General features: G+C 36.6%; 6 protein-coding genes across 7 annotated transcripts; 4 read left to right on the top strand and 2 right to left on the bottom strand.

Annotated features, from left to right (window-relative positions):
* Window positions 1-678: 678 nt before the first annotated feature.
* LOC121249593 (S-adenosylmethionine decarboxylase proenzyme-like) lies at window positions 679-3,297 on the bottom strand. 2 transcript variants are annotated; one of them, XM_041148312.1, is made up of 4 exons: window positions 3,141-3,297; window positions 2,963-3,037; window positions 2,197-2,349; window positions 679-2,103 (listed from the first exon to the last, which is right to left on the bottom strand). In XM_041148312.1, exon 4 carries the CDS (start codon window positions 1,950-1,952, stop codon window positions 867-869), a length of 1,086 nt encoding a protein of 361 aa, XP_041004246.1. In that variant the 5' UTR covers window positions 1,953-2,103; window positions 2,197-2,349; window positions 2,963-3,037; window positions 3,141-3,297; the 3' UTR covers window positions 679-866. The 2 variants fall into 2 exon arrangements, with proteins under 2 accessions (XP_041004246.1, XP_041004248.1); XM_041148314.1 differs by having other exon boundaries at window positions 3,137-3,264.
* A 2,494-nt stretch (window positions 3,298-5,791) lies between these two features.
* Window positions 5,792-9,863, top strand: LOC121249591 (probable inactive ATP-dependent zinc metalloprotease FTSHI 3, chloroplastic). Its single transcript, XM_041148310.1, has 4 exons — window positions 5,792-7,222; window positions 8,336-8,659; window positions 9,065-9,365; window positions 9,515-9,863. Exons 1-4 carry the CDS (start codon window positions 6,146-6,148, stop codon window positions 9,712-9,714), a joined length of 1,902 nt encoding a protein of 633 aa, XP_041004244.1. The 5' UTR covers window positions 5,792-6,145; the 3' UTR covers window positions 9,715-9,863.
* Window positions 9,864-10,731: 868 nt separating this feature from the next.
* LOC121249592 (proline dehydrogenase 2, mitochondrial) lies at window positions 10,732-13,785 on the bottom strand. The gene is made up of 4 exons (XM_041148311.1): window positions 12,836-13,785; window positions 11,546-12,191; window positions 11,210-11,450; window positions 10,732-11,117 (listed from the first exon to the last, which is right to left on the bottom strand). Exons 1-4 carry the CDS (start codon window positions 13,373-13,375, stop codon window positions 11,078-11,080), a joined length of 1,467 nt encoding a protein of 488 aa, XP_041004245.1. The 5' UTR covers window positions 13,376-13,785; the 3' UTR covers window positions 10,732-11,077.
* Window positions 13,786-19,627: 5,842 nt separating this feature from the next.
* Window positions 19,628-20,455, top strand: LOC121249589 (late embryogenesis abundant protein 2-like). The gene is made up of 3 exons (XM_041148309.1): window positions 19,628-19,922; window positions 20,065-20,133; window positions 20,332-20,455. Exons 1-3 carry the CDS (start codon window positions 19,866-19,868, stop codon window positions 20,404-20,406), a joined length of 201 nt encoding a protein of 66 aa, XP_041004243.1. The 5' UTR covers window positions 19,628-19,865; the 3' UTR covers window positions 20,407-20,455.
* Window positions 20,456-23,882: 3,427 nt separating this feature from the next.
* Window positions 23,883-24,975, top strand: LOC121249588 (late embryogenesis abundant protein 2-like). Its single transcript, XM_041148308.1, has 3 exons — window positions 23,883-24,191; window positions 24,354-24,422; window positions 24,621-24,975. The coding sequence occupies exons 1-3, from the start codon at window positions 24,135-24,137 to the stop codon at window positions 24,693-24,695; spliced, it is 201 nt and encodes a 66-aa protein (XP_041004242.1). The 5' UTR covers window positions 23,883-24,134; the 3' UTR covers window positions 24,696-24,975.
* A 232-nt stretch (window positions 24,976-25,207) lies between these two features.
* Window positions 25,208-25,946, top strand: LOC121250901. The gene is made up of 2 exons (XM_041150143.1): window positions 25,208-25,388; window positions 25,420-25,946. The coding sequence occupies exons 1-2, from the start codon at window positions 25,208-25,210 to the stop codon at window positions 25,944-25,946; spliced, it is 708 nt and encodes a 235-aa protein (XP_041006077.1).
* The last annotated feature ends 649 nt before the right edge of the window (window positions 25,947-26,595 follow it).

The raw sequence follows: 26,595 nt of genomic DNA, 5'->3' as shown, positions 1-26,595 counted from the left end.
TAGAAACTACAACAACGAAAAAGAAAGAAAATAATTAAAATCTGATATCATCTCATATAATTTTTCCTTGAAATAAGAAAAAAGGAAGGATAACTCGTGTTTGGTGGAAGGGTGTGGAAACTGCAAGAGAGACGAATTCCCCGCTTCAACTAACGTGTGCTTTTATGTCACCTAGCAATACATGCGAAAGACTGACCCCTTTTTACATATTGAAAATTTGCAACTAACGGATTTTATTACCTCATTATTATAATTTTTTTAAATTTTTATATAAAATATAATAAAAAATTTAATTTTTTAAATTTTAAAATAATAATAATATTTTATTTAACTTTCAATTAAAATTATCTCAAATATTTCGAAACAGAGGAACATTATCTTTATCTCAAATATTTCGAAGGAGAGGGAACATTATCTCTTTTCGTTTATGTAGTCTCTATTTTCATATATTAATATAAAATATAATAAATAATTTAACTTTTTTAAATTTTAAAATAATAATAATATTAAAAAATAATATTATAATACCCAAACACAAACACGACAGTATAGCAACATCCCAGCAAGAGAGACTATTTGAGACAGAGAGCAGAATAAGCCTGATCACGATGATCACAAGTTACAAATTCGACATCTAGTCGGAATTCAAATATAATAGCATCAAATATCATATTATAAGACTGAAAACAAGCAAACTTATTATTGAGATGCTCGTTCAACGTTTTAGCATCTGGAAATCGACATACATCGCCAATCCAATGATAGATTATGTCTGCAGGAACAATATAGAAAACTCGAAACATAGTCAAGGCAACATAAACGGTAAACCCCCAACTTTTATTCGGCTAAAACAATTAAAAATAGAACTATTTATCTTCTTCAACTTCGTTATCCTCGTCCTCGCTCCAGCAGCATTTCAGGATTGATCTAGGAGATCCAATGCTTTCCGCCATAGTAAAGCTATGGTAAATGACAGACCCTCCCAACCCAAGCACTTCATAGCTCCTCTCTCCACAATGATATACCTTTAAGTCCAGGTGGATCTTGCGTCCAAGTTCTATTTCGGCATTGTCAGCATGTAGAGCTACAGAGAACTCCATAGGTTGGAAGCAAGCCAAAGCCCTCTCAATTAGCTGGGTCAAATTCACAACTTCATAATCATAGCCGACTGCTTCAAAGCTTGCATAACTGAAACCATCTTCTGGTGTAACGTGGATTGTAGAAATTGCAGCACCTTCGATAGCATTCATGGAGTACCCACACGGATCAAACTCGAAGTCGCATATCTCAGATTGAGGAAGTATCTTCCTAATACCAGAATCTTCAGTCATGAGAGCAGCTGAACTTGCATGAGTTTTATAGAAAACTGCTGCCCTCTTTCTGTCCAAACCAGTCATGCACATCTCTAGAGTGTAAACAGCACTTGACCGACCAGCCAACTCTGCAGAAGCCGAGTAAATATGCCATTTTTGAGATTTGTCAGGGCTACCCATCACATATGCATTGCTGGATAAACCGAGTTTGCCAAAATGACCATCAAGGACAGCTACTTCCTCTGAGAAGCTACGATGTGGAAATGCCTGAGCCCCAGGAAATATAAAGCTACCACGAGTGTATCTCACAGATTTCACAGCAAGGGATAGGGCATCAGCTAGTTTAAGGATGGCTGGGATAGAGAGAAGCAATTTTGTTGTCCCACAAGTTTTGATGATAATTTTGTAAGGGTACACAAAAAGGCTAGATTCAGAAAGGACATAAGAATCAACATCATTGTTCGATAGTGAAGCAACAATAGTGCACTGAGCTGGTTCTAGGATCTCGTCCAATTGGGCTTTGGACAAAGATCGGAGGCCCTTGCCCTCGGGGTCAGCAAAGATGCCTGGCTCAGTGAATGAAACTTCAAGTCTCTTTTCATAGCCTTCAAATCCAATGGCAGAAACCGACAAGGCCATCTTGTGTCAAGGGCAAAACAAAAAGAAACCTTCCAAGCAAGGACGAGGGAACAAGTGAAGACGAAAATAAAACTAACTACAGGTATTTTGCTGTATTAAGATCCTAAGGGGTTATCTCCTGTCGGTAGAGTCAGGATGGTTTGCGCACGCACTGCAAACAAATAATGCAACATACTGTAAAATAGGAAAGATTCATTTGGGCAAAATAACAGGAATTATGAACATCAATCAATATGCTACTTACGTTGGAGTAGGCAGCAGATCTGAACTTCTTGATTCCACCGGCAGGACGGATGTCTTCAATGCTGTAACCAAGGGGAGCTTCGTAGAATAAGGACTTACTACTACTAGACTTCTTTTTACCACCTTTGGACTCCATTAGTTCATTCAGTCTTTCCTGAGAAAACCAGTAGGGACAGACATTAGCAGCAGCCATATCTGACAGAGCGGGCCGAACCATTCCAGGACTAATAACATGTAAATGAGATATCCATATCCAATACGATGAAAAACTATACAATTCCAAACAAATACAACAGAATAGTATTTGCCAAAAGCAAAATTGTAACTGCAAAAGTAAAAACACATTCCGAATATAAAAAAATAACCATTCTTACAAACGTCTCTCAACAATAACTAGAACTCCCTAAATCAATAAACAAACTTCCCTAAAAAATAAACTCCAGGGAAAAAACATGATTCAGAATACCAGGAACGAAGTCTTCGCTCAAAAGAAAGACAGCGCCAAATACAAATGAAAGCATGAAAAAGAAAAGTCAATAAGAATTGCTTAACAGATTAAAAATCGAATAGAACCCCCCAAATGATTTTAATTATAGGCAAAGTCCCATGCTTTCACAGAAACAAAAAAGCCATATGTCAAATTCGCACCCATAACCAAAAATTAACTCAAATCGTATACTAAAATAAAAAGACAAAAATAATCAATCCTAAACAATATATCCATTTAGTTCTCCTAACAAAGAACAAATCAAGAATGGAATACTTACAATAATTTAAAAGATTGTAAACAATAGGTGTATAATCCTCCGGAACCCCTCTTCTTCCGAAATACAGATCAAAACCTAGGTATGAAAGGGAGTTCAAATCAATAACAGAACGAAAACACGAAGTTTCGAAGAAACGTACGGCACGAAAAATATAAGATCTGAGAAAAGCCAAACAAACCAAAGTTTCGGCGCTTTGGAATGAGAACGAAACCCTAGAATTCTGAGGCTAGAAACGAAAGCGGAAGAGAGAGAATGAGGGACGGAAATTGTTACTATAGCCTTGGGAGTTTCGTTAGGAATGGGCAGCGTGGTGAGGGAAATTTATAAAGGGGGATGAGGAGATGGAATTACGGTACCATCCTTCCTTTTGTATAGTGTACATGGTTTCGGGATTTTCTCGGAAATTTGCCGCCGTTCATAAATTTGAAAACGACGATAGTACCCTTCCTTATTTTACTCCTCTAATTTAGGAAACTTTGAACGGCTTTTATTTGAGATCTAAATTAGAAGGAAAATAGATCGTATACAGTGTATGTCACAATATTCTGTTTTGGTTTTTTTAAAAAGGTTTTTTTTTTTCCTTCGCCAAAAAGAAAGACGAGAGCGATCAACGTAACAATTATTCCTAAACGTGATCACAAAAAGTGAATGACTGGTTGAGCTATAGTTACTATTTTACTATTTTTAGCTCTAATAAGTATTAGGAGATTGACTTTGTAGTTATATTCTTTTACACTCAATATTGGATCAATAAATTTATATTTTTTTTAAAAAAAAATTACATTTTTAGATGTAGGTTAGTCATTTTGAATTTTTGATTTTGTTTTGAAATTGTCAATCTTCCAAATTTAGGGTTCCATTTTTTTTTTATCCTTTAAAAAAAAGAGAGAGAGAGAGAATGGAAAGGAGAATAAAAGGTTGGACTTGGTAGCTAAGAAGTGGTGATTGGGTCATGTAAAGAGTCATAGGCACGAAAGGCATCATTGCTACCTTTAGCCATATACCCACCAAACTCGATCGTCTAATAATTTAAGCAAACGGAGACAAAGGTGAGATTTTCAGAGTTTGAGTGAAAATATGTAATTATATAAAGATGAGTGGGCCTGGTTGAAGATATTAAGATAAGATGCGATTTTGAAGGGGAACGGATACGTATGGACAGATGTGTGTGAGCTGTTTCTTTGTTGGCTCTTCCCCCTTTTCTGTTCCTTTCCACGCTTCATTTCCATGGCTAGCCTGCTTTGATCAGCCTACCCTGCCCATATCTTATTTTTTTGATAATAATAATAAAAGTTCCTCCACCAGTACCCTATCAAAGTATCAAGCACCATGGTCCCCCATACCTACCCGAGGCTCCCCTCTTTTAAACTTTTCTTCATGCACTTCCTTTTATTCACACGATTAGCTATAAATTAAAATGCTTTTATTATTTTATGCTTTTATTTATATATATTTAAACTTTTACATGCATGATTTTTTCTTATCGATGTCATTATATTAATGTGTGTATAGGTAGACGCCAAATGCTAAAGATAAATAAATAAATAACGATAAGAAGTACTGCAACTTAATTGGGACTTGAGCTGCGAGCATCTATTCGTGGAATCAGATTCGCATCATCATCATCTATATATGCATATCTCACATGAGATATTATATATATATATATATATAGGAATACTATACATAAGTCATTATTTATCTTGCACTCCACACTTGACATATATTTTTGCTTTTCTTCATAAAATGCATGTTTTGAATAATCAGAAGGCTGAGACAATAAAGCGATACTATAATTACAAGTCCCATCACGCACAGCGTGATGAGACTTCGCAAGATAACTAGAAGAGACTTAATATCCCCTAGGACCTATTGGGCAGCACCATGGGCCTGAATTACATCTCAGCCCAATAACCTAATAAACCAAGAACTCAATCCATCTTAAATGTTGAAAGAATAACTGTCTGAGAGTTTTGGGTAAGAAAAGCCATTGGTTTATTTGAAATAGACTAAGCTCTCAATATCCTGATACTTGAATTTCAAATAACATATGAAATAGTTATCGATTAGCAACAAAAACATTGTGGGCCCTATTTATACAATCCAGGTATGACAATAAAACCCATTTAATTCATTGGCTAGAGAGAGATTCTTCGTTGTTATTATTAACTTAAGCATTGAAGGCGTTTTCTTGAATCTCCTAATCACACACCTCTTTAATTACGGGTGATCGTATGTGAGAAGTTGTGAAACATGACCACAGTAAGAAAAGAAATTAAAGCTATTATCAGTGAAACGTACAAAAGGAAACATGTAATCAAGCTAGATACACTACAGCCAAGAATGATTCACAATGTTGGCTGAGCATTGATGATGCAATGGGAACGTTTTTTTGCTCTTTGAAAGACCAATAATTTCTAAAGATAAACCAAATATAAAATATTTGAAGAAACAACAGCATGCAATTCTAGATTTCCAAACTTTCTCGGAACTACATTGTAGATACCGCCAGCCCTACCAATTAGGACCAACATCCCACTTTTTTCAAAATTGATAAATGTTAGAAATAAGACAGAATCCCGTCAACATCGGAAGTTGAGAATTTTAATTTTGCTTTCAATTTTACGAATTCGGATCTTTGAAATTTTATTTGTTCAAATCTCAGACAATTCGAATAGAAAATTTGAGAAAAAAGTCTCATGTAGTTTCTTAAACAATTTGTACAGAAAATCTGAAGTGATACCGACGTAACCTACCATTCGGTTTCCACCTTCGTTTTGAGCAACTTTTCTGTGGAGACAAGCCCAAGAGAATCCAAAAGTCCCGTCTTCGGTTTAACACGTGGGTATCTCTTACACTTAGCCCATGAATCACAATTTACAAAGCCTTTTAAGATCTTCTAATGGGAAAGCCCACATTGTTCCTTATCTTCTCCAACTGATCCGACTAGAGAATGTCACGCTTATCAGCTCTATCTCCGTTCTCAGAAGCTGAAAGAACCAGGTAATACCCAAAAGCTATTCACTTTATTGGGTCTGTCACAACTCTAGCAAGTGTTTCTTGTTTTGCCAATATTCAACCATCTGTCTGGCCTTTTGGTTTCAATGGCAGAAACATCTCGTATAATAAATTCAGACAGTTAGTTTGCAATGCTAGTTTGATTGATAGCTGTTACTGTCTAACATGGCTTGTTTTTCTGTCACTTGCAACAATGGATTTCTTATTTCTCTAGAGAAATTTGGAGTTCGTGGTGGAAAAACCAAGTGTTTAGCATTTCGTCTTATTTCACTTGACTTTCCCTCTCTGGGATATCAGCATGGATTGTCCTGGAACAATGAACTTAGTTCACCGATTGATAAGAAATGTGGCTTGGGGTTGTATAGTTGTAAATATCAACGTGGGTTTTCTTTTAAGCATGGAATTGAGCCACTTAAAAGTGGAGACGCTGGAGATAAGCAGACCCACTTAGGTAAAAGAGAGAATGGTTATGTGAGATTAAGAAAGAGGTTCTCATTAAGATTACGCCCGAGGTTAAGGTTATCAAGCAGAAGACCGAAAATGGTTTCGATTAAGTCAATTTTAAATGATATTGGAACCTTTTTGCGGAAGAATATAAGACAAGTGGCGATTTCAACTTCAATTTCTATTGCATTGGGGGTCTGCTATTTGTGTTTGAAGTTATCTGCATTGCCGGCTCCAAAGGTTGTTCCATATTCAGACCTGATATTGAGCCTTCAAAATGGGTCTGTTACAAACGTTTTACTTGAAGAGGGATCTCGTCAGATATTTTACAATACAAACTTGCAGAGTGTTGTGAATACTGGAACATCGCGTGAGGAATACCCAGCAGTAAATGTTGCTACTATGAATGGATCTGCTAAGGTTGCAACAGATGATGGTTCAAGCGGTAGACAAGCACGAAATTCGAGGGTATTGAAAAGATTTTTGAGAGCTCGAGCTTCTAACCCGGAGTGGCCGTATTCCACAAGAAAAATCGATCATGATGAAAAATTTCTCCTTAGTTTGATGAGAGAGAAGGGAATTACATATAGCTCGGCTCCTCAATCAATGTTGATGTCTTTGAGGAGTACATTGATAACTGTGATATCTCTGTGGATTCCTCTGATTCCTTTGATGTGGCTTCTTTATCGGCAACTTTCTGCTGCTAATAGCCCAGCAAGAAAGTGGCAATCTAATAATCAGATGGTTGGGTTTGATGATGTCGAGGGTGTTGATGCTGCTAAGGTGGAGCTTATGGAGGTAACATTTCGTCCATGAAGTTACATCAAATCACGAGACCATTCTATTTTGAATTTGAAAAGGCATAGTTGCAATTGATAACTGTAAAACAGTTGATAAGGAGGTAGAACACTGTTAAAACTATTATATACTCCAGGAAAGCTAGGGAAACCCTTGGCATATAAGCTCCAACTCATAATTTGCTTTTTGGACCTTTAGAAGTTGTGGCATTGTTGATATGGACTATTTTTTTGTAGAGAAACGGAATTTGAATGCCTTAATATCCTTTTGCTGGGAAGTCTAGACTAGTGACTTAATATATATGGACTGCAAAAAAAGCCTCCAGCAATTGAAGATAAAGTTAAAAGTTTGAGTTAAAAAAAAAAAAAAGACTTAAAGTTTGAGTTGAATAGGATTATTCTTTTGTAGCTTCTAAATGATTCATAAGTTTTCTGGGTATGTAAAGGATTGTGATACCCCATATGATATGGATAAGGGTAGGTGGTGTATGAGATCTCACATTGTTTGGGAATGAGAAGTTTTTGCTCTTTGTAAAGTTCTAATGGGGTTCCAATTATATCATTGACCAGTCCTTTTGGAGTATAGGCCATGTGGTTTGGGCCTTCCATAGAGGCGTTACAAGGATACAAGGAATGATTCTTCGGCAATTGAAGATAAAGTTAAAAGCTTGAGTTAAAAAAAACAGTTAAAGATTCAGTTGAAAAGTATTCTTCTTTTGTTTTTCTTCATCAACTGTTCTGTTCTTCAGTCTATTTTTAATGAGAAGAATTGTGGGAATTGGTGAACTGTGCCCTCTGTTCATGTTCATGTTACTTGCCCTTTGGCTTTCTTTTTGTGTTGTTATTAATATTCTTGTGGAAGCTTCTTAATTTGTATGAAAATATATAGCAAGAAAAAGAATGATGGGGTAAATATCATGCAGTCTCTTCCTGATGTATGGACTGGTGAAACCAGTGTGCTTGAAGACTGTTGTTTATTGTCCAAGTGGACATTATGTGAACCAAGCGCACTGGATCTGATTTGTGATTAGCCATGTAATTTTCTTCCTTCAATATTCTTTTTGACAAGTAATTTTGTTCCTTCAATATTTATTGACACAGTTATTGTTTATAGATAGTTTCATGTCTGCAAGGAGATGTTAGCTATAAGAAGCTAGGAGCAAAGTTACCTAGAGGTGTGTTGCTCGTAGGGCCTCCCGGAACAGGGAAAACATTACTGGCCCGTGCGGTTGCTGGAGAAGCAGGAGTACCATTTTTCACTGTTTCTGCTAGTGAATTTGTGGAGTTGTTTGTTGGAAGAGGAGCAGCCCGTATTCGAGACCTTTTTAATGTGGCAAGGAAGTGTGCTCCTTCAATCATATTCATTGATGAACTTGATGCAGTTGGAGGGAAGCGTGGTAGAAGCTTCAATGATGAACGTGACCAAACGCTAAACCAGGTAAGCATTCAAATGTACTAGCATCTCTTGCATTGTTCTTGTTTGTTTGATTTAAAATCACTATTATGTCTTATTTCAAGTGGCATGTTGCATTATTACACTGTAATTTGGTTTTGTAGGGTGTGATTCTATATTAGCCAGAAAATTTGAATTATTGTCAAACCTTCTGAATGATCCAAAAAATGACTATTATGTCAAGTCACTATTCTGATTTTTCTTTTTGTAGGGAAACATAAGCATCCCTGGTCATCCTCTGAAGTCTTGCTCTGCCTTTTTTAGTATATACATTTTTTTTTCCTGTACATCAGGAACTATTCATCATTTCCTTTCATGATCCCAAGAGTGAACTTTTCAACTGTTCACAATGGAAGTTCCTTTGTTTTTAGAACTTTTCTGCTTTTGTAGTTGCTGACAGAAATGGATGGATTTGAGTCGGAGATGAAAGTGGTTGTTATTGCAGCCACTAATAGGCCCGAAGCATTGGATCCAGCCCTCTGTAGGCCTGGCCGCTTCTCCAGAGCAGTACTTGTAGGAGAACCAGATGCTGAAGAAAGGAAAAAGATCTTGGCTGTGCATTTGAGAGGAGTTCCGCTAGAAGAAGACACGCATCTTATCTGTGATCTAGTTGCTTCTCTTACTCCAGGTTTTGTAGGTGCAGATCTTGCTAACATTGTCAATGAAGCTGCTTTGCTTGCTGCTCGTAGAGGTGAGGTCGAAGTAAACACCTTCAGTATCATTCAAGCGGCCCATCCCTCCCCATTTTCTCTCTCTATCTCTCTCTTTTATTTTTTTAGATCTGTCTTCTTAGTGTATAATGAAACTGTAAATGTAGATATAATTTTCTGGATTTCGCAGGTGGTGAAAATATATCAATGGCAGATATAATGGAAGCTATTGAAAGAGCAAAATTTGGCATCAATGATAAGCAACTGAGACCTAGTACATTAAGCAAGGAGCTTGGGAAACTGTTCCCGTGGATTCCCTCTCTGGTGGGAAGAAATGGCACCGGACAGGATGGACTGCAAGGTCCTTTGGGCTATCAAACTCTCAGCTGATAAGTATGTTCACCTCGTATTGTTACTGAGATTTATCTGCCATAAGATTCATGAAATTATAATTTTTGAATGTCTACTAAATGCTGATTCATATTCTTCTACACGAGAAATAGCAATAGTGATAATAAATACAAAATGGTTATGTTCTACACCCCATGTCGTGGTTGAATGCCTATAACTCTTCTTCTCCGTAGGCTCGGAATCTATGCATGATTGTATCATATTTTTTACAAACATATAAGTCAAAGCAATGGTAATCGGAAACTTCCAGACTTGTGCTTTGCTTACCATTTGTAAACCTTTGCATACAAAGTGGATTACGTGTGTTTGCCAATAATGGACTCATGATGTTATTATTGGGAGAGTTTAGCACGACAAGGACCTGCTTTGCCACATGAAAATTTTGGATCAAGTTGGTGGACTATTGTCTAGAAAATTTGCACGTCATTGCTCCATGTTCCTTTATTTTCTATGCATGTTGTTTAATTCATTGTTTCTCCTTTAGTTTCTTTTTAAAGTCACGCGTGCTTGAGTCAGACATGCATGAACTGGGGTGGCAGGTGAGAGAGACATTCCATCTCTTTCACTTGCAAAGATTGTGAAGTTTAGAAATAGCGAAACCAAATTGGATACTGATCTAGTTGGGATTTGACTTCTTTCATGCATGGAACACGTTGTTCTGAAATCTTCAATATTGGCTTGTACCAGTAGCAGAAAGGAAAGAAAAAAGACAATTCGATGCCAAATCATTCTAACACCTGTGCTTATCCCTTGCGCAAATAGCATTCTTCATTTCTTCTTGGTTTATTTATAATATACACTATCAACGTAAGGGATTGAGACTTCGAGTTCCTATCAAAGGACAGCATGCACTTTCCTGTTGACCATACTTTACATTTTATAACGATTACACCACCAATGGGACAGACTTTAATTTTATGAACAGGCTAACTGAAGGCGATAAGGAATGCATTTCTTGGTTTAATTCCTGCTAAATTTAGAAGTAACTAGAACTTACAAGCAAACCATCAAAATGAACTTTCATAGACAATAAAACTCTGGAAAAAACACCACGATTAAGCATCAATAGATTGATTTCTAATAGTAGATTGAGTTTACATAGGTAAGAGGTGACTTTTTTGGTTTTGGGGCTGAAATTCGTTTGTGTTGACTTGTGGAGGCAGAACAGGCAAAAGGTATTGCTTCGAGGTATGTACCCAAACAGAGTATGCTATTAACCTTAACTCTCAATGACTTCCTGCGTGCCTAGAAGACTTTCTTCCAGGAAAAAATGACTGCTGAGTGCTTGGCATGATAACAATTCTTGTTTTTGTACCGATTGCTCAAAGCCACGCTCTGCTCCTTAGAAAACAGCTGCCATTATCCTCCTTTTTAACTCTTTCCTGCATGTATAGGAATTAAACCCTACGTTAACATCAGATCAAACTTCTGAGCCATAAAAGAATTTTCAGGTCCTCTTAAAACTACAATTTACCTAATGAGTTGCCTGTCAAGGGTTGAAGCAGATAAAAGACCTCTGTTCTCTTCAGCCCTCCGTAGAAGGTATGGGATAACCATCTCTACAGGCCCAAATGGCATGTACTTGCTAACTTGAAACCCTGCATTTCTCAGGCTAAACGAAAGCACGTCTGCCATACCGTATAGCTGTGCAAATTGTAGTTTCTGGTGTACCTTCCCAATACCCAAATCTTGAGCTTTTGCCACTGCCACTCTCCCTATTGCCATCAACATCTTGAATTAGATATACCGCTCAAAACCCATCATGCATGAATTATACATTGGCAAAAACTAAAAGTTTCAGATTCTTTACCTGATTCAACATTATGAGTTGCAAGAACAAGTGCACCAGGGCCGTTGGCGATCTTTTCGAGCATGATAGAAGCACAGTCATTGTAGCACTCATGTGTTTCCTCTATGCCATTGTGAATAGGAGATTCAAAGCCTAAAGAAGAAGCTAGTTTACTTTCACTTGACATGTAAGCTCCCCTCACCAATTTGAACCCCATGGGAACACTCATTTTGTCTGCAGCCTTTGATGCGAGCAACAATCTTGCTTTTGCATCTTTCAAGTAGCATTGAATAGTCCCAAATATTATTGGATTATCATCTCTGTTGTACAAGATGGCCGAAGAGTAAGTAAAGTAATCAATGGCAGGCTGAACGAATGAATGCTCTGCATCAACCGTCAAACAAATATTTGCTTCGACGCATTTTTGGCATATCTTTTGCAGTCTCTGGTGGCCTAATTGGAGATCATGCTCTTCTTGTGGGGTTAATGGTTCTGGCTTTCTGAGGGTGTGATAGGTAGGGCTTGAATCAGAGAAAATTGGGAGGGTATCCAGCTTCCATGGCAGATTGAAAGAAGGGTCTTTGTGTTGCCATCTCAACAAGTCACTGACCCGCTCAAGCAGCTTCTTGGGGCAAATAGCAGTGATTTTCACAATGACAAAGCTCACCTTTTGAAAGAAAAAACTCAATTATTCCTGCTATTATCGAAGTTAGACCAAACTGCACAAAGTCAGGGAGAAAGAAATGAAGAACTCAAATCAAACCACCCTTTTGACAAGTCAATAGGCCATATCATCTAGCATCCAATGGATAGCATGGTGAAACTGAAGTAGAGCTTTCCCCAAGCTAGACAAGCATGCGAATTTGTACACGTTCCCAAGTTGATAAGTAGAGGAAATAAAAATAGTTACGTCAGTTCTCCCCTGTTTCATCCGCCGACTCTATAGCATAACTTGAACCAAAATGTTTAACGCCTATTCAGTTCTCGGTAGGATCGGTTACATCTAACCTACCCAAAATGGTAGGAGACCCAAGACAAATTATGATAATAATGAACGTGATAAAAAACAAAAAAGGAAAAGAAGAAATTCAATATTTCTATCTCACGAGTCACGAGATCTTTGTTGCTTGTATTTTCTTTCCTTTTTGAGAGAATAAAATTTCTTGGAAATTACACTGATATATTATTTATCTATAAATAGATGATTAGCATAAAGTAAGTTATTTATGAATGATGAAGAAGAAGAAGAAGAAGAGATTCTTGAAGCAAATGAAATGAGTGGGGAAGGAGGGTGTGAAAATGAAAGCTTACTGAAGGTGGAAGAGACTTGGAGGACTCAACGGTATGAAGGAAGGCGTCCAAGTTGCGATCACAAGAGTCATTGTCGGCGGCGTATTCGACGGCGTACGTAAGCATGGCTCTGAGGCCGGCATGGTCGAGCCTCCGCACAGTCTGTACGGCCGAGACGGCGTCCTCGCCAGCACAGAAGTGCTCGTAAAAAGTGTGTCGTATGGCGCCCAATATGGCACCTCGCACCACGTCCACGTTCATGAGCTTGGACTTCATGAGCCACGTCCCGAAATCGACCATGGGCTCGATGGCCGCGGCGTGGAGGTTGGCAGAGGCGCGGAAGAGCTGCGTGGTGGGTACGGAAGAGAAGAGCTTCTCGGCATCGTCGAGGTTGAGGGCGGAGGAGGCTGTTGCGGTGGATGTTCTTCGGATGTTGGGTTCAGAATTATCGGTGAGATGGACGGCGATGGAGGAGGAGGAGGAGGAGGAGTTGAGTGGCCTCGTGAAGTGGCTGAGAGTTTTGAGGAGCTTCGGGGGAGAGACTATTACACGGCTTGCCATCAAAATAAACGCCTTCCAATTGCCAAAAAAAATTAAAACAATTGAAAGGACTCTCTTTCTCTTTCTATCTCTCTCTCTCAAAAGTTTGGACCGAACTCTGATCTGGTGGTACTGTCTTTGTTATGTGTGTGTTCTTGAGGCTTTGGCGGAGAGGGAGGCTCTATATATATATATATATATATATATACACAATATAATAAAATAACCTATGAACCCCTTACATGCAATGAGAACAGAATTTAAGCACCAGGATTTGAACAGAATGAATATATAGCATTTATTATTATTATTATTAATTATGGAAACCACAACAATCAGAGATAGTTGGAGCGTTTCCTGAAAATAACAGTGAGAAAACAGAAGGAAAATACAGGGTGGCAAAAGATGTATTAAAATTTAAAACGTTTCTTCGTAGAGTACGTGGTTGGAAAAGGAGGGTGGTGCGGATCATGTTATAAATGGGGCGGTGAAATCTACGTTCATTAATTGGAGGGTGACCTGGTCCACAGCTACACTTTGGCAAATGGAGTCGTCAAACCATTACGTGGCTCCACGCGGATCATATTCATCTCTATCTCTCAATTACAATTTTCATTAATATCATAACATGGTCATCTGCACTGTTTGCTTCCAAACAGTTTCTGCACTGTCATAACATGGTCATGTGTATGAATATTGCTGATCTTTGACCAGGGGAATATATATATATATATATATATATATATTGCCCCCAACAATCTTGAAATTTCTACGTCATTAATTATCAATTATTATGTATGGTCTCCTCCAAATGAAATTAGAACTTTTATATATATATATATATATATATATGATTAATTCTTTTCATCAATCATAATTTACTATTCCACATCTCATAAAGTAAGTATAAGATATAGAGGTGAATAGTAACTAATGTATAACAAAATCTAATATATATATATATATATATATTATCATAACACAAAATGAGTTCTGATAGTGACTCATTTATATATATATATATATATATAAATGTGGGCCACTTGCAAAATAGTGACTTACACACACGCACATATATATATATGTTAATGTTGTATTTCACAATCCGAGCAGTACCACGGCAGTCAAACTCGTAGGACCTACAGTTGAGAGGAAGAAGGGGGCTTCGGTGATGTTCGGGATTACTCCGATACTAAAGTTAGTGGAGAATAGTTAGATGATGAGGAGAGCTAAGTGAGTAGAAAATAGAAGAGTTTATAGAGTCTTCTCGTGGGAGGGATGATTGTTATTTATACTTGACTTTGACCCAATTGCTTAGGGAGATCGTGTGGTGCAGGTCGTGCTCAAGTCAGATCTACTACCACCCTTCTATCGTGGCAGTGTGTCAAGTCGTGATTGAGCCGTCTTACGATACCTCTAGCAGCACGTTGTTGCGTACTGGGTTCCTTGACACACATTGTATGCGGCTTGTCTCTAGCCTTCATGCCCATGATTGGACACGCCCACTCGCCTGCGCACTGCAGTAGTTGTCCGCTTCGTACCCTATTGTAGTGTTTGGCAGCCCATTGAGGCCACAAGTGATCACTGTCTTATTGTGGGCTCCTTGGTTGGGTATGTGGTCATGGGTTCAGTGCACGACTTCCCAGTTTGGACTCTAGGCCTGCTTTGGGTCTCTGCCTGAGGGGTCTAGGGTCTCCGCAGCTTGGTCTCTTTGGATCTGGGTCATTCTCTCATAGGCCCCCTTAACAATATATATGCTTTATCTTTCAAAATAAAACTAAACAAAATTCAGTTTGAGTTACATGAACTGAGTATTGATTTTATTTGATTATTACAAAATGTCACCGCGTCATTAAAAGACGATAACTATAAGAGAAAATATATTTGTAACTGTGAATTGTATAATCACTGTGTAATCGTTTTGAAAAAAATGAATAAAACATGAGATCTACATAAAAAAATTAATTTTTTAATAGTAGATCTCATTCAAAGCGATTACGTGACGTTTATGTATTTTACAATTGTATGTAAAATTATTCTAATTGTATAAGCCTGATATGTATTTTAAAATTACCTAATAATTAACATTATACTTTCATCAGTCAGTTTTTATTTAGTCATGCAGTTATGATACTTACGATATTACCAGAAATTATAAGTTTTAAAATGGCAACTTGAAATATTTCTTATCTTTATATATATTCGAAAGAAATATTATCTCCAAAAATGGTGTGTCGTGTATATATATATATAACTAGAAAGTTATAATTCACAGCTCATTAATGCCATTATCTATTGGAAGTTTATAAGACTTTGTCGGTACTGTGTTTATCTCCAGCTTACGTGGATCCACCTCAAAAGAAATATCTAGTGCCAACCAGGCCAGCATCTAAATGTTGCAATTGAGTAGACAGATCGATCAGATCGATGGTCAGGAATAATAACGTACTTTTATGGCGTCTAATAAAATAATAAAAAAAAATCTGTCTATTAATTAAGATAAAGTTCATATATTTTATATATAATAAGCATCAATAAACAGATAGCATCGTCCATCTTTTATTCCATTTTTGTCCTTCATTTGGTATTTTTTCCCATTTCTGTCTCTCTTGCCATTCTTACTCTATTTACGATTTTGTCATATTTGTCCTTACTTTTGTTCTTCTTATATTCATGTGTTTTCATTTTATCAAATTTTAAATTTCTCTCTTCCATTTTCCACTTCCTTCTCGAATTTTTTTCTTTTTATCTTATCAGATTAAAGATTTATTTTTCCCCCATTTCCCACCGCCTCTATTTTCTATTCATTTTTCTACTCTATTTTCAGTTCTCCTATGTTCTAGATTTTGGTTCTGCCGTATTCTTTTCCAGTTCTTATCCTTCTGCCAATTTCTTTTCGAGATGGTTATTCTTTTCATTGCCGCTTGAACCGAATTTTGTCCTTTTTATCCTTACTTTTGTTATTCTCGAATTCTTGTGTTTTAATCTTATCAGATTCTAAATTTTTCTTCTTCCGTTTTCCATCGCCTTCTCGAATTTTTTTTTTTTTTATCTTATCAGATTCTAGATTTATTTTTTCCCCGTTTCCCACCGCCTCCATTTTCTATTCATTTTTCGGCTCTGTCCTCAGTTCTCGTATGTTTTGGAATTTGGTTCTGCCGTATTCTTTTCCAGTTCTTATCCTTCTGCCAAATTATTTTCCAAATTTTATTCTTTTGATCGCCGCTTGAACCGACTTATTTTGAGTATAAAATCAAATTTATTTTCCAATTGTTATCCTATATTCTACATGAAGCAACCTAACATCACCACAAAGAGAGACCCAGGGCCGTGCAGCAGAAGCTCATCATGAGGTAGAGAGTTGCAAAGGAGCACGGTGAGTGGGATGTGGCTGATCCGACTGCTGAACATAGAGAAAAAGAGAGAGTGACGGCTGAACACCGTGTTTTCCAGTTGTTATCCTATGTTTTGCATGAAGCAACCTAACACCACCACAAAGAGTGATGAGCACGATGTTGCCGTGCTTAGAGGCTTCGCCTGCACTGTTTTGGTGGTTAACGGTGAGGCTACTCGAGTTGGTGAGTGAGACTCACGGTGATGGGTCTGAGTAGTGGAGGCTCACCAAGGTGCCTCCGGTAAGGGCAGCATCTGGGTTGACTGAGTTGTGGCTCATGGTACCCTCCAACGATGCTCTGGTTTATGGAGTTAAAATAGAGGCCTCTCGGTGATGGCCAGCGGCGGCTCAGTGTGAGCTCACGGCTGAGCTACGGCGGTCAAGTTCTTTTCCTACGTGCTTGGCGGCATGGGGTAGAAGAGACATGGATGGCCGGTGGCTTACAGTGGTGCGAGGGTCAATCAGTCTTTAGTTTCCTCCTCCTTAAGGGAACGCCACGGCTTTGAATAAAGCACGCACATGTACACTTTTAGAAGATGTTTTAGACCATTATGAAAAACTGGACGTGTCTGCTAGCTCTGGTCTTCAATTTTCACCGCAATCTCTGCTTGACCACCTTGATTCTTGCATGTTGTACAGTACAGATTGAATCAACAATAATTCAATCTAGCTAAAACTATTCGGTTTTTTAAGTCGTGAGGATTAATCTTATCAGTATATGGACATTAGCACTGTGAGTTTGGTTTGATCTTATAAGGAGTTCAGTGGGCAGTAAAAGAATATTGGAACAAGATCTGACTATATTGGCATAACAATTTTCTTGTTCAATGGTCACTATGTATAAATAGAGTTATAATTTATGACTTTGGTTTTTGTTTATAGCACATTGTACTTGAGTTTTCATCAACATGGTTGAAATTGTTATTATGACATTCTTTCGACTCACGTGAGGGTTATTCAATAAAATTATGGATAAGCATCCTTAAAAAAAATAGAGTTTTGGTCTGATCTTCAAGTTGCATTTGGTTCAGGTTTAGGCGTCATGATCATGTTTTGTCTATTGATCTTGGTCGTTTTCCAATTAAGTCTGCTTCCAGGGATGGTCTTCCAGATGTATGGATCCCCACGTGTTTATAATCCAAAAATAAACAAGCCATTTGATGTACTTTCTTCTGGTTGTGACACGAATTTAGCTAAACTTAGACCTAAAAACATGACTGTTTGGGTACGTGTGTGGGTGGAGATGTTAGGCTGGCTTTCAGACAGTGTGGAGAAACTGAATTACGGTGGTTGGCATGGTCGCTATGTTGAAGCGGCAACAACAACAATACCTTGAAGGCAAGAAGAAGGAAGCGGTGATGATTACCTTGTCGTGGCTAAATGAACACTTATGTGGTAGTCTTGCTGGCCATTGGGTTGTGGGGAACACATCAAATGGGGAAGGAGGTGCAAACGAGTTGTTTTTACTGAAACATATAGGTGGTGGCAAGTTTGCTACTGTGTTTGTTTCCTGAACACTTGGGGACATGCAAGCTCAGTGTTGTAGATCACGTAGAACAGGTTTAAGAAATTTAAACGTGAAAGTAGCATGTAAATGTAAAGTGTTGTAGTTTATCCCAGTGTAAACAAACTTGCATGTAGAAGAAAACTGGCATGCATGTCGTGAGTTTCATCCTAAAATATAGATGAATTTTTTTCTATTCATAGTTACATTTGAAATTTGTATGGATTTAAATTCTTATTTTTTGGTTCATTGTAGATTGACTAGTAGCCAAGTAAGATCACTATCATATATATAAATTTGTCGGATACTAGCATTTATTACATTTCAGAACTATATTTTTTATTCTGTTTTCTCTTATTACATGTTTTTACAAGAAATTTGTATTTTTGAAGTTAAAAAAAAAAAGAAATTTATATTTTTAGAATATTTTTCATGTTTTTGCAACTTGTCAGTTTTTTCATGTTTTTGCAACTGGCAAGTCTTTACAAGAAAAAAAAAGATGAAAATTTTTGCAACTAAAGCTAAAACTTTTTCATGTAATATTTTTAGAATATTACATATTTTTCATGTTTTTGTTCTTATTTCATGTAAAAACAACTGAATGTGGGAAAAATAATAATGTTTTATGTTATAGTTGAAAAAAATAGAGAATTCACAATCAATGTAAACATTTTTTCTCATATTCTAGAGTTAAAATTTTTTACATTATAATTAGAATATATTAATTGCTAATATCAATAAATAATAATTTATTTACTATTTTTAGATATCAAGTTTATTTAAAAACATTATATGATGATAGCGCATCAACTTCAATAGTCACTTTCGGATTTCTAATAGAAAATTGTGTAGCTGTAAATGTGTTTGTAAAAATTCTTATGTTATAGTCATGGATATTCTGCACATAATATATGTAATAATTTTTATGATCAATAAAAAAATATTAAAATATAGACAAAACTATTACATTTCATAATTATATATATATTGATCTATTTTTTATTATTACATATTTCTACAAGAAATTCTTATTTTTAAAAATACTTTTCATATTTTTGCAATTGGGCACACGTGCAATGCACGTGTGTGCTCTTTACTAGTGTGTGTGTGTGTGTATATATATATATATATATATATATATATATATCCCTCTAAAGTTATAGAGTAACGCTATATAGAAGTTATTGTAGCAGTGCACACTTTATACTCACTGCATGGCTGCTTCTAGTTGATTGTTCTCAATACTTATTTGGGAAGATGTGTAGTTTAGATGATACCATATCATGTGTACAAAATAGATATTTCTAAATAGTGACTTCTATATATATTTATTCAAAGTCGTAACCAGCTTTGAACTGAATTGCAAGTATCATCAAAAGCCGTTCCTGGTCCTACGGCAAAAGTGCCCGTTTCAATCATAGGATGACACATGATCAGGTTGTGAACAAAATATATGTTTGACGAATCACGTACGTGTCAAGCAATGGGTTGGTCTGAAAACCCTATAAATTTTCACTCACATGTTGTGAGCTGCAGTACCAAGTTGAAATCTCAGAGTTTCGTTTCGTTTACAGGGTGTTTGCATTCCAAAGAGAGTATTAAATTTACTGATCATGGACCAATCCCAGAACGCAAGTTACGAAGCTGGGCAGGCCAAGTGCCAAGCTCAGGTGAGTTGTATGCATATATATATATATATATATTCATGCATATCTATATTTAGAGTCCACTCGAGCCATTTAAACCTGCATGCATGATCGCGATGCAACTAAAAAGATGGTATTTATGATGCGTTTTTCCTGTTTGGTTCAGGAAAAGGCAAGCGGTCTGATGGAAAAGGCTGGCAATACAGCTCAGAGTGCCAAGGAATCATGCCAAGAGGTTCGCCAAAGTTTTTAATACGTTGGAATTTATATATAAACACGTCATGAAATCAAATCAAGATGCTCTTCCTTTTATAAGCCATCAAGTTAAATGCTTAATTATCTGTATTAGAGATTCAGACAACTGCCTGTTTAATCTCATGCATGAGGCGCGCATCATTGATATTTGCTGAAGTATGGAGTTGATCTATTTCAGGCTACTCAGCAGGTGAAGGACAAGGCGCAAGGGGCTGCTGATTCTGCTAAGAGTGCAGTAGGAGCGAACAAATGAAACTAATAATCTATCTAGGAGCTCATCGATCGATCCAGCCCTCCGCAAATAAAAGCTCATGCCATATATTGACTTCACTTCCATTTTCTTTCTCTTCGCACTTTCTTTAGATCTTGCTGTCAATGATGTGGTTGTTAATTTGTCCTTTGAATTACGAAGGGATCCTCTTTTATAGAGTGTTTTGGAGAAGTTCATGCACATTAATGTTTCCTGATGTGCTGCATTAACAGTTCGAAATTCCTATCTATTGCAATAAAAAATAGACAACGTTGCAATCCAATTGCAAATTATGCTTCAATGATTGTAATTATCGAAAAATATGACACATGGTCTTTATTATTAGATGGCCTTTATAAAATCAAGAACATACACGTGAACAGGTAAGTAAAAAATAATCACGATTTCGGGAAGAAGAGGAGGAAATTATTGAGGTAGATCTAGTTCCTCTTTCTTCTGGTACTCCCTCCCTAATCAGCAACTACTGCAAAAGGAGGACAAGCTCATGTTAGTGGGTATGTGTGTAATAGGTCTTGCTATTCTTCACTGTGTTGTAATAGGGAATGGTTATGTTATTAAATATTGAAATTGAATAAATTAATTACTATTTAGAAAACCGAAATTTGAAAAATAGTTTATCTAAATCAAACTGAAAAAAAATAATATTAAAATTAAGATTTTAGAAATAATGATAATAGATCTAGAGCATTTGATTATACCTAACAAATAAATCCTACACAATTTATTCTTCCGTGTTATAGAATCTCAATTATCCCAAGTTGATGATCATAAGAATCCCTTAACTATTCAATATTTTATCTCAAACAATACCAAAAATATCTCCAACTAATAACTCTATATCTCTATGTGAATTTAACTAATTGGAGACTTATTAAGTTTTTTGAATTTTTCTTGAAAATCACACTAGTCGCAGTAAAGTATTTTTGTTTTCCCTCAACTAATGGTGTTTAATCATAGAGCTTTAATCACAAATCACATCTCGATCTCGAACAATCCAAAGATCAAATAATAGTTAGTTAGAAAATTATAAGCATTAATAACAAGGATTAAACATTCAATTATGGAAATATCGAAAATAAAATAATTTGGAATATAAACTATATGTTCAATACAAGGCTAAATCAAAGATTTAGAAAATAGAATTAGTTGATAATGGAATTAAAAAAGAAAAAGAATAAAACTTGTGTTCTTTGTTGAAGTCGGTTGATGAAACATTTGACTCTTACCTCTGCCCTCTAGTTTCTTCTTCTCGAAAGAACACTTCAAGAATAAAAACTGTAACTCTCAACTTAGACTCTAAAACTAAAAACTCAAAAACCCAGGACCCCCTATTCATCCCACAAGTCGGGATTAAATAGATGTCGAAATTCAAATATGGAAACAAGATAATTGTGGCTACAATTTAACCTAAAAATCTAGAAAATAATTTCTAAACATAAAAGAAAATTATCACAAAAATAATGGGATTATCTAAAATAGAAGATTCAATGATATACAACTTAAATTGAGGAGTTCGAGAGGATTTGGTAGCCAACAGATTCATTACAGAACTCGAATTTAGTGGTCAACAAAAGATTGAGCCTAGCTGGGAGGAGTTATCCCACCGAGTAGATGTCGTGTGTGCTGAATATAATTGGCGTGGAGGTCATAAGTGAACGAGCATGGAAGTCACAAGTGAACGGGTGTGGAGGTCACAAGGATCACACAACCCTCTCCTCGCCTACCGAGTGAAACCTCTTTGCTGCCCATGGGACCAGACTCCTCGCCCCAATCTCATCAGCTCTTTTTAGATATCGCTGCCTCTCATCAGTCTGGATCCGTAGTCTCTTCTTTTGTACCAAAATACTCTCCTTTTGCACTAAGTCTTCTCATTCCTTTGAAACCAAGAAAATAAATAAAAATATATAGAAATAAAATAAAATCAATAGTATTTGAGGGAAAATGATACTTTTCACAAATAAAAAAGTGATAAAAATCATATAAAAATAACACTTATCACATGACAGCCAAACTCACAGGACTTGTAATTGAGAGGAAGAAAGAGCTGTAGTGATGTTTGGGATCACTCCGATGCTAAAGTCAGTGAAGAATAGTTGGGTGATGAGGAAAGCTAAATGAGTAGAAAATAGAATAGTTTAGAGAGCCTTCTCTTGGGAAGGGTGACTGTTATTTATACTTGACTTAGACCCAACTGCTGAGGGAGATCGTGGGGTGTCAATCTATGCTCAGGTCAGGTCTGTTGCCACCCCTCCTGTGACAGTGTGTCAGGTTGTGGTTGAGTCATCCTACGGTACTTCTATCAGCATGTCGTTGCGTGCTAGGTTCCCTGACATGCATTGTATGCGGCGTGTCTCTGGCCTTGCGTGCCCACGATCGGACACGCCCAACCACCTGCACCCTGTGACAGTTGTCCACTCCGTACCCTATTGCAGGGCTTGGCAGCCCACCAAATCCCTAGGTGATCACTGCCTTATGGTGGGCTCTTTGGTCTAGCCAAGCTCGGTGCCAAAGCCTTTCCAAATGGGTATGTGGTCGTGGGCTCAGTGCACAGCTTTCCGATTTGAGCTCCAAGCCTGCATCGGGTCTCCGCCTAAGGGGCCTGAGGTCTCAGCAACTTGGTCTTTTTGGGCTTGGGCCACTCTCTCAAAGCCCCCTCACAATACATATGTTTTATCTTTTAAAATAAAACTAAACAAAATTCAGATTGAGTTATATGAATTGATTATTGATTTTATTTGATTATTACAAAATGTCACCATCAGTAAAAGACGATAATTGTATAAGCCTGATATGTATTTTAAAATTACCTAATAATTAGCATTATACTTTAATCTGTCAGTTTTTATTTAGTCATGCAGTTATGATACTTACGATGTTACCAGAAATTATAAGCTTTAAAATGGTAACTTGAAATATTTCTTATCTTTATATTCGAAAGAAATATTATCTCCTAAAATTGTGTGTCATGTATATTATAATTATATATATATATATATATATATATATATAACTAGAAAGTTATAATTCACAACTCATTAATGTATGTCATTATCTAATAGAAGTTTATAAGACTTTGTCGGTGTTTATCCCCAGCTGACGTGGATCCACCTCAAAAGAAATACATATTGCCAACTATGCCAGCATCTAAATGTTGCAATCGAGCAGAGAGATTGACTTGACTAAAATTGAATGATAGTTAAATTTTAGTTAATATGTGTCAAAAAATTACCATATTAAATTGGGTATTTTTATAAAATTTTAGATTTTTGCTACAGTAATTCTTTAAATTTATAGGATTTTATTATTATATAGAAAGTAAATGATCAATTCAATATGGAAATTAAATTTAAATAAAATAAATAAATATAAAAAGTATGATAGTAATTAAATTTTAATAATAAATTTGACCAAGCGAACTAGAATGCTTTAAAGTCGTAACCATCTAATTTGAACCGAATAGCAAGTATCATTAAAAGCCGTTCCTGGTCCTACGGCAAAAGTGCCCCTTTCAATCATAGGACGACACATGATCAGGTTGTGAACAAAATATATGTTTGACGAATCACGTACGTGTCAAGCAATGGGTTGGTCTGAAAACCCTATAAATTTTCACTCACATGTTGTGAGCTGCAGTACCAAGTTGAAATCTCACAGTTTCGTTTCATTTACAGAGTGTTTGCATTCCAAATAGAGTATTAAATTTACTGATCATGGACCAATCCCAGAACGCAAGTTACGAAGCTGGGCAGGCCAAGTGCCAAGCTCAGGTGAGTTGTATGCATATAAATATATATATATATATATATATATATATATATATTCATGCATATCTATATTTAGAGTCCACTCGAGCCCTTTAAACCTGCATGCATGATCGCGATGCATCTAAAGCGATGGTATTTATGATGCGTTTTTCCTGTTTGGTTCAGGAAAAGGCAAGCGGTCTGATGGAAAAGGCTGGCAATACAGCTCAAAGTGCCAAGGAATCATGCCAAGAGGTTCGCCAAAGTTTTTAATACGTTGGAATTTATATATAAACACGTCATGAAATCAAATCAAGATGCTCTTCCTTTTATAAGCCATCAAGTTAAATGCTTAATTATCTGTATTAGAGATTCAGACAACTGCCTGTTTAATCTCATGCATGAGGCACGCATCATTGATATTTGCTGAAGTATGGAGTTGATCTATTTCAGGCTACTCAGCAGGTGAAGGACAAGGCGCAAGGGGCTGCTGATTCTGCTAAGAGTGCAGTAGGAGCGAACAAATGAAACTAATAATCTATCTAGGAGCTCATCGATCGATCCAGCCCTCCGCAAATAAAATCTCATGCCATATATTGACTTCACTTCCATTTTCTTTCTCTTCGCACTTTCTTTAGATCTTGCTGTCAATGATGTGGTTGTTAATTTGTCCTTTGAATTACGAAGGGATGCTCTTTTATAGAGTGTTTTGGAGAAGTTCATGCACATTAATGTTTCCTGATGTGCTGCATTAACAGTTCGAAATTCCTATCTATTGCAATAAAAAATAGACAACATTGCAATCCAATTGCAAATTATGCTTCAATGATTGTAATTATCGAAAAATATGACACATGGTCTTTATTATTAGATGCCCTTTATAAAATCAAGAACATACACATGAACAGGTAAGTAAAAAATAATCACGATTTCGGGAAGAAGAGGAGGAAATTATTGAGGTCAAGTACTCGTGTTTTGGAGATCAGCCTGCACAAGATGCGAAACCAAAAGCTTTTGACCATAAAGATTTGTACAAAAGAATGGAAATTCGTAACCCGCGCTCTATGGATTTCTATGCCACATCTGTACTTCCTAACTGCAATCCTCCATCGTTTCTGAGAGAAAAATACTGGAAACCTACACAACGCCCATGTTATGGTAGTTTTGATGATGCTCCAGGGCTCAATTCTTCACTTCGAATGAGCCTTCCACTCCTAATTTGACTGTCCTATCAGTAACAAGCGCTCAACTCCTATAATCGTAGGTAAATGGTATTCTCCATTTATGTTCATAAAAGAAGAAGGTAGTGTGAAGAACCAAATGAAGAAATCTCTGTTTTACAAGATAACTTTAGAGCGATATTGGGAGGAGATTTATTCCGAAGAGAACCGTGGTGATGGTGGAGACATTGTGACTGTGAACACAGATATAGGAAGAGAAGTTTATAGCCTGGCTGGCTTGATAGCACAGAGAGTCAGTGGTCATGTTGTTGGCTTTGATGGTTTTATGTTTATGGTGCGCAATCAGAACACTGGGGGCGTGGGTTTGAGTTCAGCCCTTCTAGACGGAATGAAAGGGATTCAAAAGGAAGGAGGGTGGGTTGATGGGGCAGATAGCAGTGTGAAGGTGGAAAAAGTAGTGAAGATGAACAGTCAGTTGAAAAGATTTTGTTGTTATGTGTTGGTGGAAAGCTTTGTTTCGAGAAGAACGGATGGAAGTACAGTGCTGAATTGTGATTTCAGGCACACCCAATGGATCAAAACCAAATGGGAGTCATGAATAAAACTCCTATGGCTACCCATGTGATTTTCTTATTGTTTTGTGGTTAACTTATATTTCTACTAGTGACAAAAAAAGTGAATCTATCCAAACAAGGTGCAAAAGAGCACCCCTATCTGGAGCGATGCTTATGGTCTCTGGCTGCATATCAAAGCAGCCCATATTTTCTAAGAATAAACCACTATCATCTCCATCCTTTTTTTTTTTTGAAACTTGATTGGCCTTTAAAATTGGGGACTAAGCAATTATTCATTTGTCTCCATTTTTCATTTATTTTATTTTGTCAATTTACATTACTGTAGCAAGCATCATGGATTAGTACAAAATATTTCTATCATGGTGAAGAGAGATAGAACAAATTAGAAGGAAGAGTAGGGGACAGAATTTTGGTTGTGATCACGTGCTGGAAAGTTTTTGTGTCGAGGAGAATGGATGGAAGCTTGGTGCTGAAATGGGATTTTTCATTTTAGGCACTCAACGTATGGGAGGATCCCACTAGCAAATGCAAAAATGTCTATTGTAAAACACAAAAGAGTAATAATAATAATTTTTTTCATCTTCTCATTATCTTATTATCTCGTATTAGTTAATTAAAAATTATTTATTATATTTTATTTATAAACTTGTTATTCAATATCAAATGATAAGA

The sequence above is a fragment of the Juglans microcarpa x Juglans regia genome, chromosome 2D (assembly GCF_004785595.1).
Source record: "Juglans microcarpa x Juglans regia isolate MS1-56 chromosome 2D, Jm3101_v1.0, whole genome shotgun sequence".
NCBI classification, from domain to species: domain Eukaryota; kingdom Viridiplantae; phylum Streptophyta; class Magnoliopsida; order Fagales; family Juglandaceae; genus Juglans; species Juglans microcarpa x Juglans regia.
This window is presented reverse-complemented; position numbering and strand designations above follow the sequence as displayed.